The sequence below is a fragment of the Megascapheus bottae genome, chromosome 12 (genome assembly GCF_031878675.1).
Source record: "Megascapheus bottae isolate mThoBot1 chromosome 12, mThoBot2.hap1, whole genome shotgun sequence".
Lineage (NCBI taxonomy): Eukaryota > Metazoa > Chordata > Mammalia > Rodentia > Geomyidae > Megascapheus > Megascapheus bottae.
Window position 1 is genome coordinate 27,086,192 of NC_143520.1, and position 19,248 is coordinate 27,105,439.

The 19,248-nt window shown below is 37.9% G+C and overlaps 1 protein-coding gene across 4 annotated transcripts in view; it reads left to right on the plus strand.

Moving 5' to 3' along the window:
* The window catches only part of Neb (nebulin), a 207,758-nt gene that overhangs the window by 93,160 nt on the left and 95,350 nt on the right, over nt 1-19,248 (plus strand). For 3 of the 4 annotated variants that reach the window (XM_090343110.1, XM_090343109.1, XM_090343111.1), the window contains exons 62-73: nt 2,681-2,788; nt 3,655-3,966; nt 5,996-6,199; nt 7,085-7,189; nt 9,139-9,246; nt 10,393-10,704; nt 11,200-11,403; nt 12,031-12,135; nt 15,150-15,257; nt 16,864-17,175; nt 18,330-18,533; nt 19,107-19,211. In XM_090343110.1, coding sequence (XP_090199236.1) covers nt 2,681-2,788; nt 3,655-3,966; nt 5,996-6,199; nt 7,085-7,189; nt 9,139-9,246; nt 10,393-10,704; nt 11,200-11,403; nt 12,031-12,135; nt 15,150-15,257; nt 16,864-17,175; nt 18,330-18,533; nt 19,107-19,211 — 2,187 coding nt within the window. The remainder of the gene's footprint in view (nt 1-2,680; nt 2,789-3,654; nt 3,967-5,995; nt 6,200-7,084; nt 7,190-9,138; nt 9,247-10,392; nt 10,705-11,199; nt 11,404-12,030; nt 12,136-15,149; nt 15,258-16,863; nt 17,176-18,329; nt 18,534-19,106; nt 19,212-19,248) is intronic. The other variant, XM_090343112.1, reaches the window with a different exon arrangement.

Consider the following 19,248-nt stretch of genomic DNA (forward strand, 5'->3'; position numbering starts at 1 on the left):
TGTTATTGTAAAAGTGAGGTACAGAGTAGTTATAGTTTTATAAATCAGATAAAGCATATAGTTCTTTTTGAATGCTGTTACCCTTTCCCTCCTGACAGTTTTTCCCTCCTGTCCCCACCCACATGTTGTATAGTTCCTTTCAACGTAGTGGCTAGTGAGTGTCACAGCTGCATCTATTGAACCACATTGCTCTCTGGAAATGCATGAAATCCTCCGAGGCTAACAGAAGTGATCTGCTCCCATCCACAGAGATAGGCTAGCAAGGGGTCCTCCTCTACTTCCTCATTCTAGATTCTATTCATAGTCTAAGTGTTCCTGGAAATTCTTTACGTGCTATTCCTGGTAAAAATGTGACTCAAAACCACCAAAATGTTGCAAGTGAGCTATAGACAGAATAGAATAGAATGAACTATTCTATTTCATCTTCTGGATATTTAGTCTTTGCTTCTATGTTATGGAGGACACTGGCAATTATGTTACTACTGGTGCACAGTGAACTTGGGATCAGCAAGACTGTGAAGCATTTTACAAGGGCTAACACTAGATTTCTTCTACCCCACATTTGTACTCTTCATCATTTAAATCTCATCTCCAAGATTGCCATTTACCTCGATATAATTTCTTTTTAAATTGAGGCTATGAGATTAAACCTGGAGAGAGTCTTATTAATCTAAAATTCTGTTCATGGCTGTGATTCTTTTCTCCTGGCTTTCTACCATCAACAAGTAATATATTGTTTTTTCCTTTCTTTCTTCTTTTTTTCATTCCTTCTTCCTTTCTTTTCTTCCTTCCTTCCTTTCTTTCCTCCTTCCTTTCCTTTTCTTTCTTTTGTTCTTTTTTCTTTCTTTTTTTTTGGCTAGTCTGGGGCTTGAAGTCAGGGCCTGGGCATTGATCTTGGGCTTTCTCAAGACTAGCACTATACCTCTTCAGCCACAGCACCACTTCTGGCTTTTACTGTGTATGTGGAACTGAGGGATTGAACTTAGGGCTTTGTTTATTCTAGGCAAGTACTCTACCACTAGGCCTGAACTTAGCCCAACCATTACTAGAAATTCTTATTTTGTCTGTTGTGGTAGTGGGGTTTGAACACAGGACCGTGTAGTTGCTACCAATTAAGCCATATCTCTAATCAAAGAAGTTTTCGATTGTTACAGAAAAACATACATTGCAAGGAGATCAGGAACCTCTACGAGTTACCACTTAGCATTTCTAAAATTCTCAGCTGTCTGTTTAAAAACTGAGAGATCTTTTTGTATGGCTGCGGATTCAAGGAAGCCCAGGAAAAATTCCCTTGATTTAGTGCTTACCCTTGCTTGGTCTCCTTTACCTTTGCATTCTCTCATCAATTAAACTCTTTTTTGTGTTTCTACGTCATATAAGACAAGATGACACAATGCTAACTTATTATGACACTCTCAAAGATTTGTATGTGTGCTTGAACCCATGTCCTTATATCCTTCCTTAACTATTTCATTCAAAGTGACTTTCTATCACTTGAGCCACACTTTTATTACCCACTTTTTCCTAGATACTTAGCAACAGGAACCTCTTGGATTTGTCTTTCCCATCTAGTTTCAAACCTTGACCTTAGATCCCAGGCTCCTGAATAGCTACAATTACAGGTGTAAGCCACCAATGTTCATCCCTCAAAGGTTCTTAATATGTTTTTTCTATAGAAGTAAACATCAGAGGGATGGGAGTTTGGCCTAGTGGTAGAGTGCTTGCCTAGCATGAATGAAGATCCAGGTTTGATTCCTTGGTACCACATACATAGAAAAAAAGCCAGATGTGGCACTGAGACTCAAATGGTAGAGCTCTGGCCTTGAGAAAGTCCATGAACAGTACTCAGGCCCTGACCTCAAGCCCAGAACTGGCAAAAAAAAAAAAGGAGTAAACATCAGAGTTTTCATATGTTCATAGTCCATTCTCTGACTTTTTAGTCCATTCTTGGCACTTTTCCTGGGGGACTTAGGCCCCTCTTTCAATACTTCAATTCATTCACTCCTATGTGAATTAAGTTTTCTTTCCCCTGACTTCCATTATGGCTTATAGAAACCTGCCTCATCACTAAGATCCATCTCGAGAATCACCCTTCTGCAGGAACTTCCCTGATTATTAGTTCATAATAAATGACCACTTCCTAGAGCTCTTTGTTAATGGTGTGGCTAAATCACCTCTGTGCTAGATTTCTCTCTGGTTGGTTCAAAAGGTTATTGGTCTGTCATCAATACTCCAGCAATGTCACAGCTGAGAGAAACCTCATCTTCATATTAGATTTCCAGAACAGCCATAGGCACTGAGTCAGAGTGGCATAAATTAAATTAAATTAATTCACATGAACAAAAGTTCATTTAAATTTTTCTGCCTTAGGCCTGTCAGCCTCAGTAACCTAATACATTTGCATTATGTTACACACACACACACACACACACACACACACACACACACACACACACACACGTATATTGTTACTTTGGTATAAACTTTAAAATGAAAATCAGATACAGTACAATCTTGATAGTACTTTTTAAACAGTGAGAGTGTAGTACTCACAAAAATAATAGCATTACAGGTTTTATCTTTGGAAAATTTTGTGCTTTATTTCAATCATCTATTAATTTTTGGATGTGAATATCAGCATCTGGTTTCTTTTTCCTTGTTGCTGTTGTTCCAAATTTAGAGTCTGTATAAACTCGCCAATGAAGAAGCAAAGAAGAAAGGTTACGACTTGCGGAGCGATGCCATCCCCATTGTGGCAGCCAAGGCCTCGAGAGAGATCGCCAGCGATGTGAGTTGTATTCCCTCTGTGTATGATCAATCTCCTGTGCAATGATCAACACTGAATCTCCTGAAGTGATCAACACTTCAGGAGAAATTTCCTGGGCCTCCCTTGGAAACTATAAATGGAAAATCAAATGTTTCTGAAAGAAGTTTGTAACCTGTAGAACACAGGCTTTTCCATGCAAACTGTTCTGCCAAGAACTGAGAAAGCCGCATTCATGTATATCCATTAGAGCTGCAAATGGGGAGGTATCTACCTAAAAGTGGCCACTGGGCTTACAGAAAGCATTATCCACATGTTTAGAGTTTCAGTGAGAGCAGAATCTGACTTTATGTAGCACAATAATATGTAAAAATTGCATATGGTACTTCTTGTTATAATTCATCTTGGAAGTTGATGATGAGAAGACCATTGATCAGCACTAGAGAAGGCTCCTGACACAAGCTTACGTTCTGAGCAGTAGCAGCTGCCACGCGGTACAGCCCCTCACTGTAGAACCAGTATTCTTTCTTGATGCCTCTAGAATGTGTAGGGCACGGATCACTGCTGTACAGATGAAAGCTCACTGACTGGGAATACGATAAGACTTCGTCCTAAATATTGAAATACACATTAGGGGCTCACTTCACGTGGGGAATGGTGGATGGAGCCAGAAAATAAATTTATGGAAATAATGGCAAAAGGTGAAATACTAATAATCAAGAGAGATTTAGAACTCTTTCCTAAGCCTTCCCTCCTCCTCCAGTATCTTCTGTGTTCCTCAAATTGGTGCTTATCAATGAAAGTTAAACTCGGGTGAGAGGTGGGATGATTTTTATAAGATGGTCTCTAAAAGTTTACAATAAAATTTGATGGGTGAATTTCCACTTCAGTACAAATACAAAGATGGCTACCGCAAGCAGCTGGGCCACCACATCGGAGCCCGGAACATAGAAGATGACCCGAAGATGATGTGGTCCATGCACGTGGCCAAGATCCAGAGTGACAGGGAGTACAAGAAGGACTTTGAGAAGTGGAAGACCAAGTTCAGCAGCCCAGTGGACATGCTGGGGGTGGTGCTGGCCAAGAAGTGCCAGACCTTAGTCAGTGATGTGGATTACAAACACTACTTGCACCAGTGGACGTGCCTGCCAGACCAGAGCGATGTCATCCATGCTCGGCAGGCCTACGAGCTCCAGAGCGATGTGAGTACTGACTGTATCTACCACAGACCTGTCCATACAATACCTCACCCACTGACCTATTCAAGGCCTTGAAGCTTTTAAATATTTGTATTGCTTTCTTATTACTATATGAATGGTCCTTTAAGAAAGTGGAGCTTCTAAGCTTCAGTTAGTTTATAAAACTGGAATCAAATGATGGTAACATTTAGCATCTCCCAGACACTTTTTTGTTCTTTAAAGAGGAAGGAAGATGGAAAGTGTTTATTTAAAAAACAAAGTATTTCAGAATCTGCTGCTGGCTTTCTTACCAAATGACAGCAGCTATATTTATTAAAACTTCCAAGTCCACCATGGAACTGTATAGTAGTCTTTGGAAATGAAGGGAACCACGCTGACTGAAAGTGATTGATGGCTTCCCTGAGGCTTTCTTCATGGAGGGACTACAGGGCAACAAGGGAGCCTCCTACCTACTGAGGCTCAAGCTCTAGGTGTGTAAAGTCCCTTTCCTGTATCATGTGTTTTACAAACATTTGGAGGAATTAGTAAGCATTAGGAAACTTTGTTAGTTTACGGTTCCAGGAAACTATAAAGCCCACGTGAAAAACTCCCACATCTGTACACATAAAGAGTGCCGTGCCTGGCTATTGTCTCTAAGAAGAAATGCCTTTGTATCATATAAAAAATAGTTAAAAGGGGTGGGTATCCCCCATAGAGTGACAACATTGGCAGACTGCTTGCCACCTGTCTGTCATTCCTTTATTTAACTTGCCTTCTTTCCATTGTGATTGATCTTAATAATACAGAAAGAATTTGAAAGTTAAAATGGCTTCAGAAGTAGAAAACGTTACTGCTTTCACTCTTCCTACAGCTCTTTATGGGGTGATAACTAGTCAGTAAAGATAATTCCAGCAGCCTTTTTCCCTGCAAAGTACCACTTGACATTTTCTGCTCCACTGTAGATACAGGTGAGCTAATGAGAGGTCCAATAGCATGGTTGTGGAGCAGTTAGGAATCTTTAGGGAGTATAGAAAATCTTCAGCAGAAAAATAATTTTAAAGTGAGAAAGATAAGACAATTCTAGAAAGAAGTTCATGATTCCTATCCTGAGAACCTGATAGGAGAATCTGAACCAATGACAATGGGCATTTATTGCTCTGAATCTGGAATAATATTATTTCTATCAAAAGTCTGCCTTGAGTTATCAGGAATTCCACATCATTTTTATATATCACTAACCTCTCTCTCTTTTCTTGAGGAAAGTTACTTTGAAATACTAGAGAAAAATAAATACAAAGCAATAATACTGGTCCATCCAACCACCAGATAATTTATCCATATTCTTAAACATGCTATTGTTTCATTTAATATTCTATTAATAACTTTGCTCCATGTCATCAATGTTCTTAGAAAATGAAGCTTTGTAAGCTGCAGTATATTTTATTGTATCTCATTTGGCTAGGCAAAAATATTGATGTGTTAATCTGGGTGCAGTGGCTCATGCCTTTAATCCTAGCTACTCAGGAGGCTGAGATCTGAGGATCACAGTTCAAAGCCAGCCTGGGCACTACAAAGCCATGAAACTCTTATCTCCGGTTAACCTCTAGAAAACGGGAAGTGGCACTGTGGCTCAAGGGTAGGTGGATAGCCTTGAGCTGAAGAGCTCAGGGACAGTGCCTAGCCCCAGAATTCAAGCCCAATATGCCCCCCCAAAATATTGATGTGTTAATAGCCTTTCATTTGACATGATCTCTCTACTGGTGTGCTTTCCTTGCATGGGGATATTATACAACAATAACATTCACCAAAATGACAGCTACTGGTGGTATCAGCTAATGAGCTGAAATACCTGACAATGTTTTAGGAGACATTTCTGGGTCACTTTGGAACACAATTCCTTTTTCAGTCTACATACTCTAGTGAGCTTGTTTTCTATTCTTAAAAAAAAGAAAGAAATCATCGTTCATAGTTGGTGTAGTTTGCAATTTTACTTTTTATTTTTTATTTTTTTTTTGGTCTTGATGAAGTTTCTGCCATGTTTTTCTCTTCCCAGAATGTTTACAAGTCCGATCTGCAGTGGTTGAGGGGCATTGGCTGGGTCCCCATTGGGTCTGTGGATGTGGTCAAGTGCAAGAGAGCTACAGAGATCCTGAGTGATAACATCTACCGCCAGCCTCCAGACAAGCTGAAGTTCACCAGTGTGACGGACTCTCTGGAACAGGTGCTGGCCAAGAACAATGCCCTCAACATGAACAAGGTGAGCACCCAGCCTCCCCCAGCTTCCGAAGATTCCGCAGATGTTATGTGTTAGTGGCTGTGGACTCAAAATTATCCCCATAGGAGCAGGATCACATTTAAATACTATACTTGAAATCTTCTGAATCAGTGATGGAGAACTTTCTGGGAAGGGCCATTTGGGCATTCATTTATAAAATACGTGACAGAAGATCAGGCTGCACACAGCTGACAAGAGCTGATGAGACACATACGTGTTTGTTTTGTGTACTAAATTCTCTGGGCCTTAATATAGCTTTTTTTTTTTCATTTAGCCCACTTTAATGAATGGAAGTGTCACCATAACTTTGTTTTTTCTAGCTCTCACAATTACATATTCAAATATATACTTCTGTACATCACCAGCGACATTATAGGGCAGTATTTGTATTAAAACCACATCCACTGTAAACAATGTTTTTTTTTAAATCTCAAATCATTTCTTGCTGAGCTTTTATTTGCATGATAGTTTGTGAATTACCAAAATACAACTTAACTTTCTTTTTAAAATATTAATATTTATGCAGTTGATTGTTAATCTGTTATAAAAGGCTTCATGCAAAGGAAAAAATAAGGACTATAATTCTATATACATCTCTATAAACCTGTTGTGCTATGGGGTCATAGACCTACCAGACTGCAAGCCAGTTTTTAATACAGCCTTTGAGCCAGGTTTTCCCTGTTCCTGGTAAATTGTCATTATTGAGTTTTAACCTTGATAAATAACAATAAGACTCAAACCTTTAGTGGAATGCCTTATATGCAAATCTGATTTATTTTATTCTAAGAAGATAAAAAATAACCCTGTTTTATTATTATTTGTATAGTCCATATCTCAATGATTTTCAGTCAATGTCTTCTTTTATAGCGTTTATACACTGAAGCCTGGGAAAAAGACAAGACTCAAATTCACATAATGCCTGATACACCAGAGATCATGTTGGCAAGACAGAACAAAATCAACTATAGTGAGGTAGGGACAGAAACTGTGTTATACTGACTATGCTGGCATCATTAGTTTTTATACTTGATTTTATGGAAACTCTTGGATCCAACTGCCACGGTACCTGTGGCGCAAACACCCATCCAACCTTTCATTCTTGGGTTTCAATCTTGTATTTCACAGAATTCTGCAAGCAAATTCATCACATTTTCTTTTCAGTTCATAGCTATTTCGACAGTGTCAATGAGACTGAGTAGTACTTTGAAAATTTCAAGGGCTAAGGATCACCAGATAAAACACTAGCTCATTATTAATACTAACGCAGTCCTTTCAGATATACCTACAATTCTAATTCAACTAGATGTGCCCTGTGTTCATTTGCTAAATCTGAAAACCCTACCAATGAGGTCTGTAATAAATGTGTACCAACTCCTCACACAGGTCTTGAATAAAACTGAGAAATAAAACAAGAAGAGAAATATAAGTCAATATCTCCCCTTTTTTTGAATTGTAAAAATCGATTAAGGAACATTTGGTGTGAAAGCCACATGAGCCTGCTAAGTACACATCAGAGATAGGTTTCTCTGTCCAGGTATCAGCAACATTGGGACATTGAGTCTGCTCCACATCTTCATAGAGGTGAAGCCCAGCTTTGGTTCCAAAAGGAAGAATAGGAAAACTGAACTGCTCTGAGCATGACCACTAACCCCATCCACAGCAGCCAGCAAGTCATTGTATCTCTTTAGGGCAGAGAGAATAAGGGAGACAAAGAAAACTCCAAGTTAAATAAATACTCATGCTTCTTTACTAGAAAGAAGTACTCAGGTGTGAGAAAGAAGTGTTGTCCATCAAAACATTGAGACCTGGTTATTTTTCAAGTAAAACTCAATTTTATAGAAAAAAATGTATTACATGTATCTGTACATTTTTACATTTTAAAATGTAGATTCTGAATGTTTGAGCTTATAGCCAAATTAACTGTGTTTTAAGTTATACATTACTTTTTTCTGACTTTTTTTTGGCCAGTCCTGGGGCTTGGACTCTAGGCTGAGCAGTGTCCTTGGGCTAATATTCTACCACTTCTGGCTTTTTTATGTATGTGGGACTGAGGACTCGAACCTGGGTCTTCATGCATGCTAGGCAAGCACTTTGCCACTAGGGCATGCTCCCAGCCCTCTGATTTGTTTTTTAATCATTATAAAAATGTTACTTGAAGCCAGGCGTGGTAGCTCACACCTGTAATCCTAGCTACTCAGGAGGCTGAGATTTGAGGATCAAGGTTGAAAGCCAGCCCGGGTACAAAAGGACCTGAGACTCTTATGTCTAGTTAACCTGCAGAAAATGGGAAGTGGGGAAAAAAAAGAAAATGGGAAATGGGGCTTGGCTCAAGGGTAGGAAGGTAGCCTTGAGCTGAAGAGCTCAGGGACAGCATCCAGACCAAGTTCAATCCCTATGACCCACCAAAAGAAAATGTTACTTATTATTATAACATTTGAAATAGTGAACAAAATGAATAAAAGTATATATGTATATACAATATACACATACATATATATTAGGGATAGAGGTGTGATTCAAGCAATAGAGCCCCTGTCTAGCAACTGGAAAGCCTTAACTTCATGTCATAATCCAAACCAAGAAAGATACATATTTTACATATAAATGCATATTAACCATATTTTCTGCCATTTTCTTTCACTTAGAAGTATGTTCGAACTGATGTTTTGTCTATGAATGTATATTAGATTATATTAAGTTATATTGACATATATTAATCTATAAATTATATCTTTATCTGTAATAATACATGAAATATATTAATATACTTTTGTATAATATGTAATTTATTTGCTTTTCACTATTGCCAGAAATTTGGATTGTTTCCACTTCTTTTCCTTTTGGAACTACGTTGGGAATCAGTTAGCACCCTCCAAATTATTGCTGGCCAATCTTTTAACTATTTATCTCTGTTCCTGTAGAGTCTGTATAAACTTGCCAATGAAGAAGCAAAGCAGAAAGGCTATGACTTGCGAGTAGATGCCATCCCAATTGTGGCGGCCAAGGCCTCAAGAGATATCGCCAGTGATGTGAGTGTCCAGATATTTTTGTGGATGAATGGAGTGGGGAGACAAGCTCCTCACTAAGGAGGAAGAATCATTTAGATGCTAGTTATAGCAACATTGACTTGGTTTTTTTTCTAAATCAAACAAGTTTTTGCATAAAAATTTATTTTAACTTTTACAATTATCTAGGTCCCAGAGGGAAGGAGGTGTCTTGGCTGTGATATAACACTGAATCCAAATCTATAATTTTCATGTGTATAGTTGTGGAAATTTTCCCTTCATATTTTGAGCATGGAGCCTCATGGAAATGAAGAGGTGTAGCTTGGTTACATGCATTGCTTCAACATCAGTAAAGACGTGCTTTTGCACAGGCTGAAAAAATTCACATTTTCCCATAACATGCTCTGTATTTTTGCTTACATTTTTTTGAAAACTCATCTGGTGTGCTCCCTTTTGAGTTCTTATAAATGAAAATACAAAGATGACCAAAACAAAGGTGAATTTGAGTTTTCTGTGGTCTCTGAAAGAAATGGCTTCTTTGGTAGAGAATTTTGAGCACTGTGAACATGCAGTAGGATGTCTGTGATAGTCTTGCCTAGGGAGAAAGCATTGAGTCAGTTCTTACTATCCCACCAATAAAATGTTCTCTTGCTCACTTATAATTTATTTTCCCACTTGAGGAATCTTAAGCAAAACACAGCTGAATTTGATCTCCAACAGAGCAGGGCATGTGGATCGGAGACATGGTCCAGTCTACTACAAAGATCAGAGCCAGATTTGGGAGAAGGAATAGAGGGCCAAGTGTCCAGGAAATGATATCTGCTGATTGAGGAATAATGTTCTCAAAATCACATGCATGTAAGATTTCTGGATTAACTATTTCACTAGCACAAGATGAGGAAAATCCACAGGAAACCAGTGATGATTCTTCTTCTGAAAGTGTTGCTGCTTTATTTCCAGGGACTTAGGTCTGCAAGCCATAAGGTGATGTCCTTTGTAGATTATTGTTGTGAAGTTTAATCAGAATTTAGGTTAAAGAGTGAAGTTAGGATAGTTAGATATTCCATTTCTCTGTGAGACTGAGCAATGTTAAAATAATGAAGTTTACAGCAATGAAATTCCTCACCCTTATATTCATTTCTCTTTTCAAAACAATCACTCTTATTTCAGTACAAATACAAAGATGGGTACCGCAAACAGATTGGTCACCATATTGGGGCCCGGAACATAGAAGATGACCCGAAGATGATGTGGTCCATGCACGTGGCCAAGATCCAGAGTGACAGGGAGTACAAGAAGGACTTTGAGAAGTGGAAGACCAAGTTCAGCAGCCCAGTGGACATGCTGGGGGTGGTGCTGGCCAAGAAGTGCCAGACCTTAGTCAGTGATGTGGATTACAAACACTACTTGCACCAGTGGACGTGCCTGCCAGACCAGAGCGATGTCATCCATGCTCGGCAGGCCTACGAGCTCCAGAGCGATGTGAGTACTGAGATCTATGATAATCACACTCATAGCAGAAATGCATAGCAATATATAAACATTGATCTCATAGTGGAACTCTCAAAGTTTTGTCCTGTCTTATCTCTGTTTCTCACACTTTTAATGCCCCTTATTTGTTTTAAAAGGGGAAACTGCACAGTGGTTCTGTGGTGACTCATTTGTGTAATTCTAACTATTGAGGCTGAGATCTGAGGTCATGGTTTGAAGCTGGCCCGGTAGGAGAGTTCCCAACACTCATATCTCCAATAAACTACTCAAGAAAATCTGGGGGTGGAACTGTTGTTCAAAAAAGCTCAGGGATAATGCTCAGGCCCTAGGATTGGCACACATAAAAAGCAATCTCTTAAAATTAAATCCAATTTTCCCTTTATTTTAAGGCATAGACAATGAAGTTTAAATTTTTCTATCTTCATTTTTTAAATCGTTTGCCATAACAACTTCCATAACACTTGTGTCTGTGTTTGATCTCCCCAGAATGTTTACAAGTCCGATCTGCAGTGGTTGAGGGGCATTGGCTGGGTCCCCATTGGGTCTGTGGATGTGGTCAAGTGCAAGAGAGCTACAGAGATCCTGAGTGATAACATCTACCGCCAGCCTCCAGACAAGCTGAAGTTCACCAGTGTGACGGACTCTCTGGAACAGGTGCTGGCCAAGAACAATGCCCTCAACATGAACAAGGTGAGCACCCAGCTTAGGGGAAAATAAAACAGGCCAGTATGTCATTTAGAATGATTAAGATTAAGCTAGACTTTGTGTTTCATCCCATTAACTTGCTATTAAGAGTATAATGGTTTGGTTGAGTCCTCTGTTACTCTATGTAAGAATTCCAAATACAAGCAGGAGAATATCTGCTTTGGTTTTTTTTCATATAATATCTACAAAGAATAGGATAGCTGCTTAGGGCTTAAATTGTTTGATTTCTCTTAGCATTATGTACTGTTTGTTATCAAACTTTATTTCCTGGGAAACTGTTTAGATAAGGATAGGACAAATAAGATGAAAAGAAAATCTAGAAATGGCATATGAAGCTATATTTTCAAAGAAAATCACAGGAAGGATATGATAGTACACACATGGATACATGAGGGAACTTCTTAATGTACATGTTGTTTATATATTTTTCCTCCAGTCTATTTTTTATTTAAAGGAACCCATAAAATCAACAAGGTTGAAAGAATGTCTATCTCATACAGCACAGGTAGCAAAGAGGCTAGCTGTCAGTGTTCTCAGAACCTCTTGAATAAAACACTTGGGTTTATAACAAAATATTGTGATCCTAGCTCATTAACCTTTTATATTTCACAGCGCTTATACACAGAAGCCTGGGACAAAGACAAGACCCAGGTCCATATTATGCCAGACACACCTGAAATTATGTTGGCAAGACAGAACAAAATAAACTACAGTGAGGTAAGACCCTCTGCTTTCTTTCTTCGCTGTGGCTCCAGTCCATCTCTGCTAATGTAGGAATGTCAGAATCGGGAATTTGAGTCATTATGTTGACATATTAGCTTAGTTTTGTTTGGGGGTTTATTTTCTTTTAAAAAATACTTACATCTAGTTGTACAAAGGAGTTGCCAATTAAAGCAGTTTATAGATAATAATGCATCTTTCCACAGCTTTGTTTTATTTTGGTGCTTGTTGTCTTACTTTGAATACAGATGCCATTATATTAAAAATAGGTAGATACTGGAGTACTAGGGGCTCATACCTGTAATTCTACCTTCCTAGGAGTGAGGGAGTGAGGCAGGGAGGGAGAGGGAAGGGGAGCAAAGAAAAGAGAGAGAAAGAGAAAGAGTGAAAGAGGGGTATAGATAGGATTTTTTCCCCTAATGTGTAGGCATTCTAATAGTTAAATATTAATGGCTGAAATATATGGTAGTGTTAGTTTAAAACAACTATTGCTATTTATCAAATTAGAACTTGATTATAATTATTCTATTTAGATATTTCCTTAACTGTCTCATTTATAAAGGTGGGGAAAAGTCCTTGACTTGAAATTCTTTTATGATAACAAAGTGAAGTGAAATATATATATATATATATATATGTATATATATATATATATATATATATATGCCTAGCCTTGCAGAAAGTCTGGCGCAATATCTCTTTACTCTCAAGTCACAATGAAGATTTTATGTTGAATTAATATACTCAAAGTAACTTGAGATTTATTAACAAGAGCTAAAATGATATTTTATTTTTATTTATTTTTGCCCATCCTGAGGCTTGAACTCTGGGCTTGGCATTGTCCATATAGTATTCAGGCTAACATCCTACCACTTGAGCCACAGAGCCATTTCTGGCTTTTTCTATTATCTAATTGGAGGTATGAGTCTCATAGACTTTCCTGCTTGAGTTGGCTGAACCATAATCTTCAGGTCTCAGCTTCCTAAGTAGCTAGGCTTGAAATGAAAATTCTTTCACATTATTTAAGGATGATGGAAAATGTTATTTTATGACCTATACTAGTCTTTTTAAATTTTTCATTGAAATTTATTAGTTAATGACACTAAGGGAAAAAAATAAGATTTGCAGTCCAAAAAAATGCTATTGCCCTCATGCCTTACTCACGGATGCCTACATCAAGAATTTATCTCACCATTTAAGAATCCCAATTTCTTACATTTTGATGTGAAATGGCAGACTTCTTTTGTTTCTTGTTTGATCATATTTGAAAATTTAAACATTTGTTCTCAAGTCTTAGGCAAACATTAATTAATGAGTAAAATAATAAACCTATTAGAGTCCTAATTAGGCAGCACACTTCTTATACATAACCGTGGCAAATGAAATAAAAGCTGGTATTTTTGCTTTCTCCAACACTGCAGAATAGACCTAAGGATAAAAATAGTCATAAATACACGATTGGCTTTTAGCCAAGAGTTTGTATCAGACTCTTTTGAATGAGCACTTTTCTTTTGACTCTAAAACCATTTTGTTAGATTCACTTCTCCAGAAACGTCTGGCTTAACATAGAGTTAGCTTCTATTCTAACTACACTGGAAGTTTGTGTGGGAATAGGTTGTCTTTTCAGACTGCCAAGATGTTGGGTCTTTTTTTGTTGTTGTTGTTCAGTGTAGGACTTGAACTCTGGGCCTGGGCATTGTCTTTGAGTGCTACTCCTTGAGCCACAGTGCCACTTCCAGTTTTCTGGTGGTTCAAAGTAATAAAAATATGTACCCACTACCTGACAAATGTAACTGTAACCCCTCTATACATTATCCCAACAATAAAATACAAAAAATAACAAAAATATGTACTTAAAATACCAAAACACAAATTAAAACACTTTGGACTAAGTATGATTATGTAAAGTATTTTTTTTCACATTTATTTTTTTATTGTAATTAGTAAAAGGGTTACATGACATTTGCCAGATAGAAGGTGCATTAATTCACATACATTGATACCCTTTCACATGTCATGGTACCCATTTCCCTCCCTCAAAAACAAAACTACTAACCAATTTGTGCCACAAAAATATCTTTACATCAGTGCACCATGAGGCCCTTCAAGTCATAAAAATCTCTTTAAAACATCTATTACATTTTTACTTATTATGTTTAAAATTTATTTTATACACTAATACCCATAATACCATTACTCGGTAGGACAGCACTGTAGGCCAGCCTGATTACCTAGTGAGGCCTTGTATAACAGAATATTCCCTGAATAAAACTTTGTTTTTATTATTGGCTAACAATATTAGCAATTATTTTAAATTTAATGTTTTAAAAGGATGTAGAAATAGTCAAAATTGTTGAAAACATATTTTTAAGCTAAAAAAGGCTAAAGAATATTGCTGTTGATTATTTATGGAAGTGTGGTTCAGACCATGTCCCAAGACAACCGCATGTTTTTCCTTCTGCCTGCGACTGTCCTGTGGAATCTGAGCACCAGAGGCTTCTCAGTGCAAAGAAGATAGAAACAACTGGAATAGAATCTTAGCATTTTTGCATGTGTGACTTATTGAGCTCTGGTATCTGCTATCCCTGGACCTGCTAATGATTTCCAGCAGATGATAGGAAGAAGGAAGGAGCAAATAGATATGTACAGAGCAATTCAGAAGCAGCAGTTCAGCAGTGGCTCGATTATGCACACACTTCCTTAGTGGTAGTGGTATATCTCATCAGATAATGGTGTTGACTGCTAGCAAAATTATTCCTTATTCAGTCTTGGAGTTAACTGCAGCAGAATTCCTTGATTGTTTTATGAAAAGAGCAAGTGCTTAAAAATATAAAGACATTTAAGAGTCATCAGTTTAATACCACCTAAAATCTACAAGGATTTTTTTTAAGGCGAAGCTGTGGTGTTAAAATGTGCCAAACAAGAAATGTCCATGTTCTATTTTTAACAGAAATACAGTGTGGAGTAAACTTGTGAGTTCTCCATCTAAAAGCCACTATTTCTTTTCGCAGAGCCTTTACCGTCAGGCCATGGAAGAAGCCAAGAAAGAAGGCTATGACTTGAGAAGTGATGCCATTCCTATTGTAGCTGCCAAGGCCTCCAGAGACATTGCTAGTGATGTAAGAATTGATCCAATTGCTGATTCTTGACTGCCAGCCAGCCACCTCTTAGAGGATCATGTTACAGGAATCTAGAAGGCAAACTAAGTCATCACCCATTTAACACCCTCCATTGCATAGGCATATAAGTTGAGATACCTTGCCAAAGATCACAGGCATCAGGGTGTCCAAGTCTAGTTGTAGTGTGTGCCTTTTGGCTTTTGCATAGTGGGAGTGAATGTTACAATTGCATGGACATCTGTTGAGTGATTCCTAAGTGCTCATGAGTTCTGCTTGGGATATACTCAAACCAAAGACCAAGAATCAAGTTAGTTGTTATGTAATCAGTCTTCAAAGATTTTTTTATCTTGCAAAACTAAACTCTATACCCACTAAGTCATAAAAATCACCCATTTTGAAACTACCCTTCCTGGATTATAGAAGAAACTAAATCTTCATCTACCATGAAAAAAAAGAAAAGAAAACAATTTTAATGAGCCCATGTGAATGTGTGTGTGTGTGTGCGCGCGTGCATGCGTGTGTCTGTGTGCACCCATTTCTTGTAGGCTCACTCATGTGAGGACTTCTGAGGTGCTGTCATGGCTTGTCACTATGATTGTCTGTCCTTTTCTTTTTTATTAAAGAATTTATTAACATTGATTTTTACATCATATTTCAAATGATGTATTTAACAAACAAGTCTCAAGAAGGGAATCTCTATATACAGTCACTGGCACTTAGATTTTAGAACACAATTAAAATTAGGCTGAGGGTTTGTATGTCAATTAAAATTAGGCTGAGGGTTTGTATGTCATATATACATAATAATCTATGTAATAAAACATTATGCCTATAGAGTCATAGATTTTTATGTCTATGTAGTTGTGTTTATATTTCCAATACTATTTCCATAGCATTGGGTATGCAAATACTGAGTCCTCGCTCTTGTACTGTTTGGATCTAATAGCCACATATTAAGGATACCATGCACCTTTTGTTCCTTTGGTCTTGATTTGTCTCACTCAACATGGTTCGCTTTAGATCCATCCACTTCCCTGCAAATGCCATTATTTTATCTTGTCTGTTGGCTATGTAGAATTCCATTGTATATATATATATACCACATTTTCTGTATCCATTCATCTGCAGTAGGGCATCTGGATTGTTTCCATCACCTGGCTATTGTGAATAGCCAAACAAACAAAAAATCGTATATACAATATGCCAGATAACAAGGTAAGATACTGTAACAATATGATAATAACCAAGGGATAACAAAAGAGATGAGAAATAACATCGTGCATTAAGAACAACAATCACACATTAAGTGGCTCTTGTTTCCATATCCTGGAATGGCTGTCCTTTCCATTGTGCAGCTTTATTACTTGTTGCTAGGACATGATTCTCCGTCACGTGTAAGCCATTGCAATGCCGTGGAGTTCAGTTGAAATACATTAAGGAACCCACCACAAAAGCCTTCAGGAGTAAGCATTCCCCAATGTGTACTATTCCTGTAGCTCAGCTGAGAAAGCTTCCTATTAAGGCTTGTAGAGATGAGCTTCCTACAGAAAGAACAGCAGGGAACTGCCCTCAGTGTCTTCTCCTTACATTCTGTTTGCTCTTGCAGTACAAATACAAAGAAGCCTATCGTAAGCAGTTGGGTCACCACATTGGTGCCCGCGCAATACATGATGATCCCAAGATGATGTGGTCACTACACATTGCCAAAGTACAGAGTGACCGCGAGTACAAGAAAGAATTTGAGAAATACAAGACAAGATACAGCAGCCCAGTCGACATGCTTGGAATTGTTTTGGCCAAGAAGTGTCAGACCTTGGTCAGTGATGTGGACTACAAACATCTTCTTCATGAGTGGACCTGCCTGCCTGACCAGAATGATGTTATTCAGGCACGGAAAGCGTATGACCTCCAGAGTGATGTGAGTATCCTTGATGTTGGCTCTGCATGCTAAACAGTCAGAAGCTTGCCTTTCCAGGTAAGGAACAGCCACAATAGCCACAATAGCACACATGCAAACACACACACACACACACACACACACACACACACACACACACAATCACTGTCAACTTGTCTAAAAAACTGGAAATGTATGTGTGTTAGTTGAGTAGTAATGGAAAGAATGAAAAGTATGTTATGTTGTATTATTTAATAAATGGTAACATTTTATATTTGGCATAGTGATGGAGTGCTTGTCTAGAATACACAAAAACCCAGGTTCAATTCCTTGGTACCACATATATACAAAAATCCAGAAGTGGTGATGTGGCTCAAGTGGTAGAACTCTAGCCTTGAGAAAGCACAAGGACAGTGCGCAGGCCCTTAGTTCAAGCCCCAGGATTGGGAAAAAAAGATACTAAGATGTGTTTGGTTTGTTCTTATTTTTAAAACCAATCATTAAATACTTAACACCTGCCATGCCCTATTGGCATGGTAAAACAAATTAAGTAACTTCACAATATTTCTACAATAGCACATTTCCTTTGTTGTCTTTTTAATTTTTGTAAAACGTCAAGGTGAAAATTAAGACAAGAGATTTTATGATTGCAGTGCTCATATGTCATTGGTCTTTGCATAGGGTTTGATGAGGCATGTTTTAACCAAAGGCTAATGAAATATTGTTCCTACATATAAAGCTCATGATACACTCAAGTGCAGAACCATGTCTTTCAAAAGGCTTTTACACCTGGCACTGGTGACTCACTCCTGTAATTCTAGATACTTAGAAGGGTGAGGATTGCAGTTTGAAGCCCAAAAGTCTATGAGACTCTTATCTCCAATAAACTACTCAACAAAGTGCTAGACTTGAGAAAGATCAAGGACAGTGTTCAGGCCCTAAGTTCAAGCCCCATGACTGACATTTAAATAAATAAATAAGTCTTATATCAATCTTGGTGAAATCCTCTACAGCAAAAAATTTCTAGAAAGAATATATATGCATATATACTTAAGATTCAATAATAATCTGCAAGTGTTATTGACTATGCTAGGAGTTCTGTCTGTTCATTCGTACTTTTTTTTCATGAATCTGAAGCAGTAGTCAATAGATATTTCTTCTCTGTTGATCTTCAGAATGTATATAAAGCAGATCTTGAGTGGATGAAAGGCATTGGCTGGGTTCCAATTGGTTCTTTGGAAGTTGTTAAAGCCAAGAGGGCCACAGAGATCCTCAGTGATAACATCTACCGTCAGCGTCCAGACGCCCTGAAATTCACCAGTATTACTGACTCTCTGGAACAGGTGCTGGCCAAAAACAATGCAATCAATATGAATAAGGTGAGTCTCTCCCATTAGTGATAGATTAGCAGAGAACATGGTTTAAAAACCTTCAACAATACTATTGCATTTGAAGCTCACTCTAAACCTTACAATACTTTCAAAAATGACTTTCCCAAGATAATACCAAGGTTTCTTAGTGATACTAAAAAAAAACTGTTAAGAATGCTATGATACAGTAATTGTTTCCTAACATTTTTATACCACAACCCATTTACACTTCTCAGAGCTGTTAAATTCTTCCACAAGTAAAGAATATAATAAGGGGGCTGGAAGTTTGGCCTAGTGGTAGAGTGCTTGCCTAGCATACATGAAGACCCTTGTTCGATTCCTCAGTACCATATATATAGAAAAAGCTGGAAGTGGTAGAGCTCTAGCCTTGAGAAAGCTCAAGGACAGTACTCAGGCCCTAAGTTCAAGCTCCAGGACTGGCAAAAAAAAAAGAATCTGAAAAGGAACAAAAGAAGGAATTTATAGGGTTATAGTTATAACAAATATATTTCTGCTTGGCAGAAAAGAGATGCCTGACATAATCTATGAACATCAAAATAATTTTTCTCATTTTGTTGACAGCGCTTATATACTGAAGCCTGGGACAATGACAAGAAAACTATTCATGTCATGCCTGATACACCAGAAATCATGTTAGCCAAACTCAACCAGATAAATTACAGTGATGTAAGTAATGAAAAGCAAAGCAAATTCCTGTAACTGT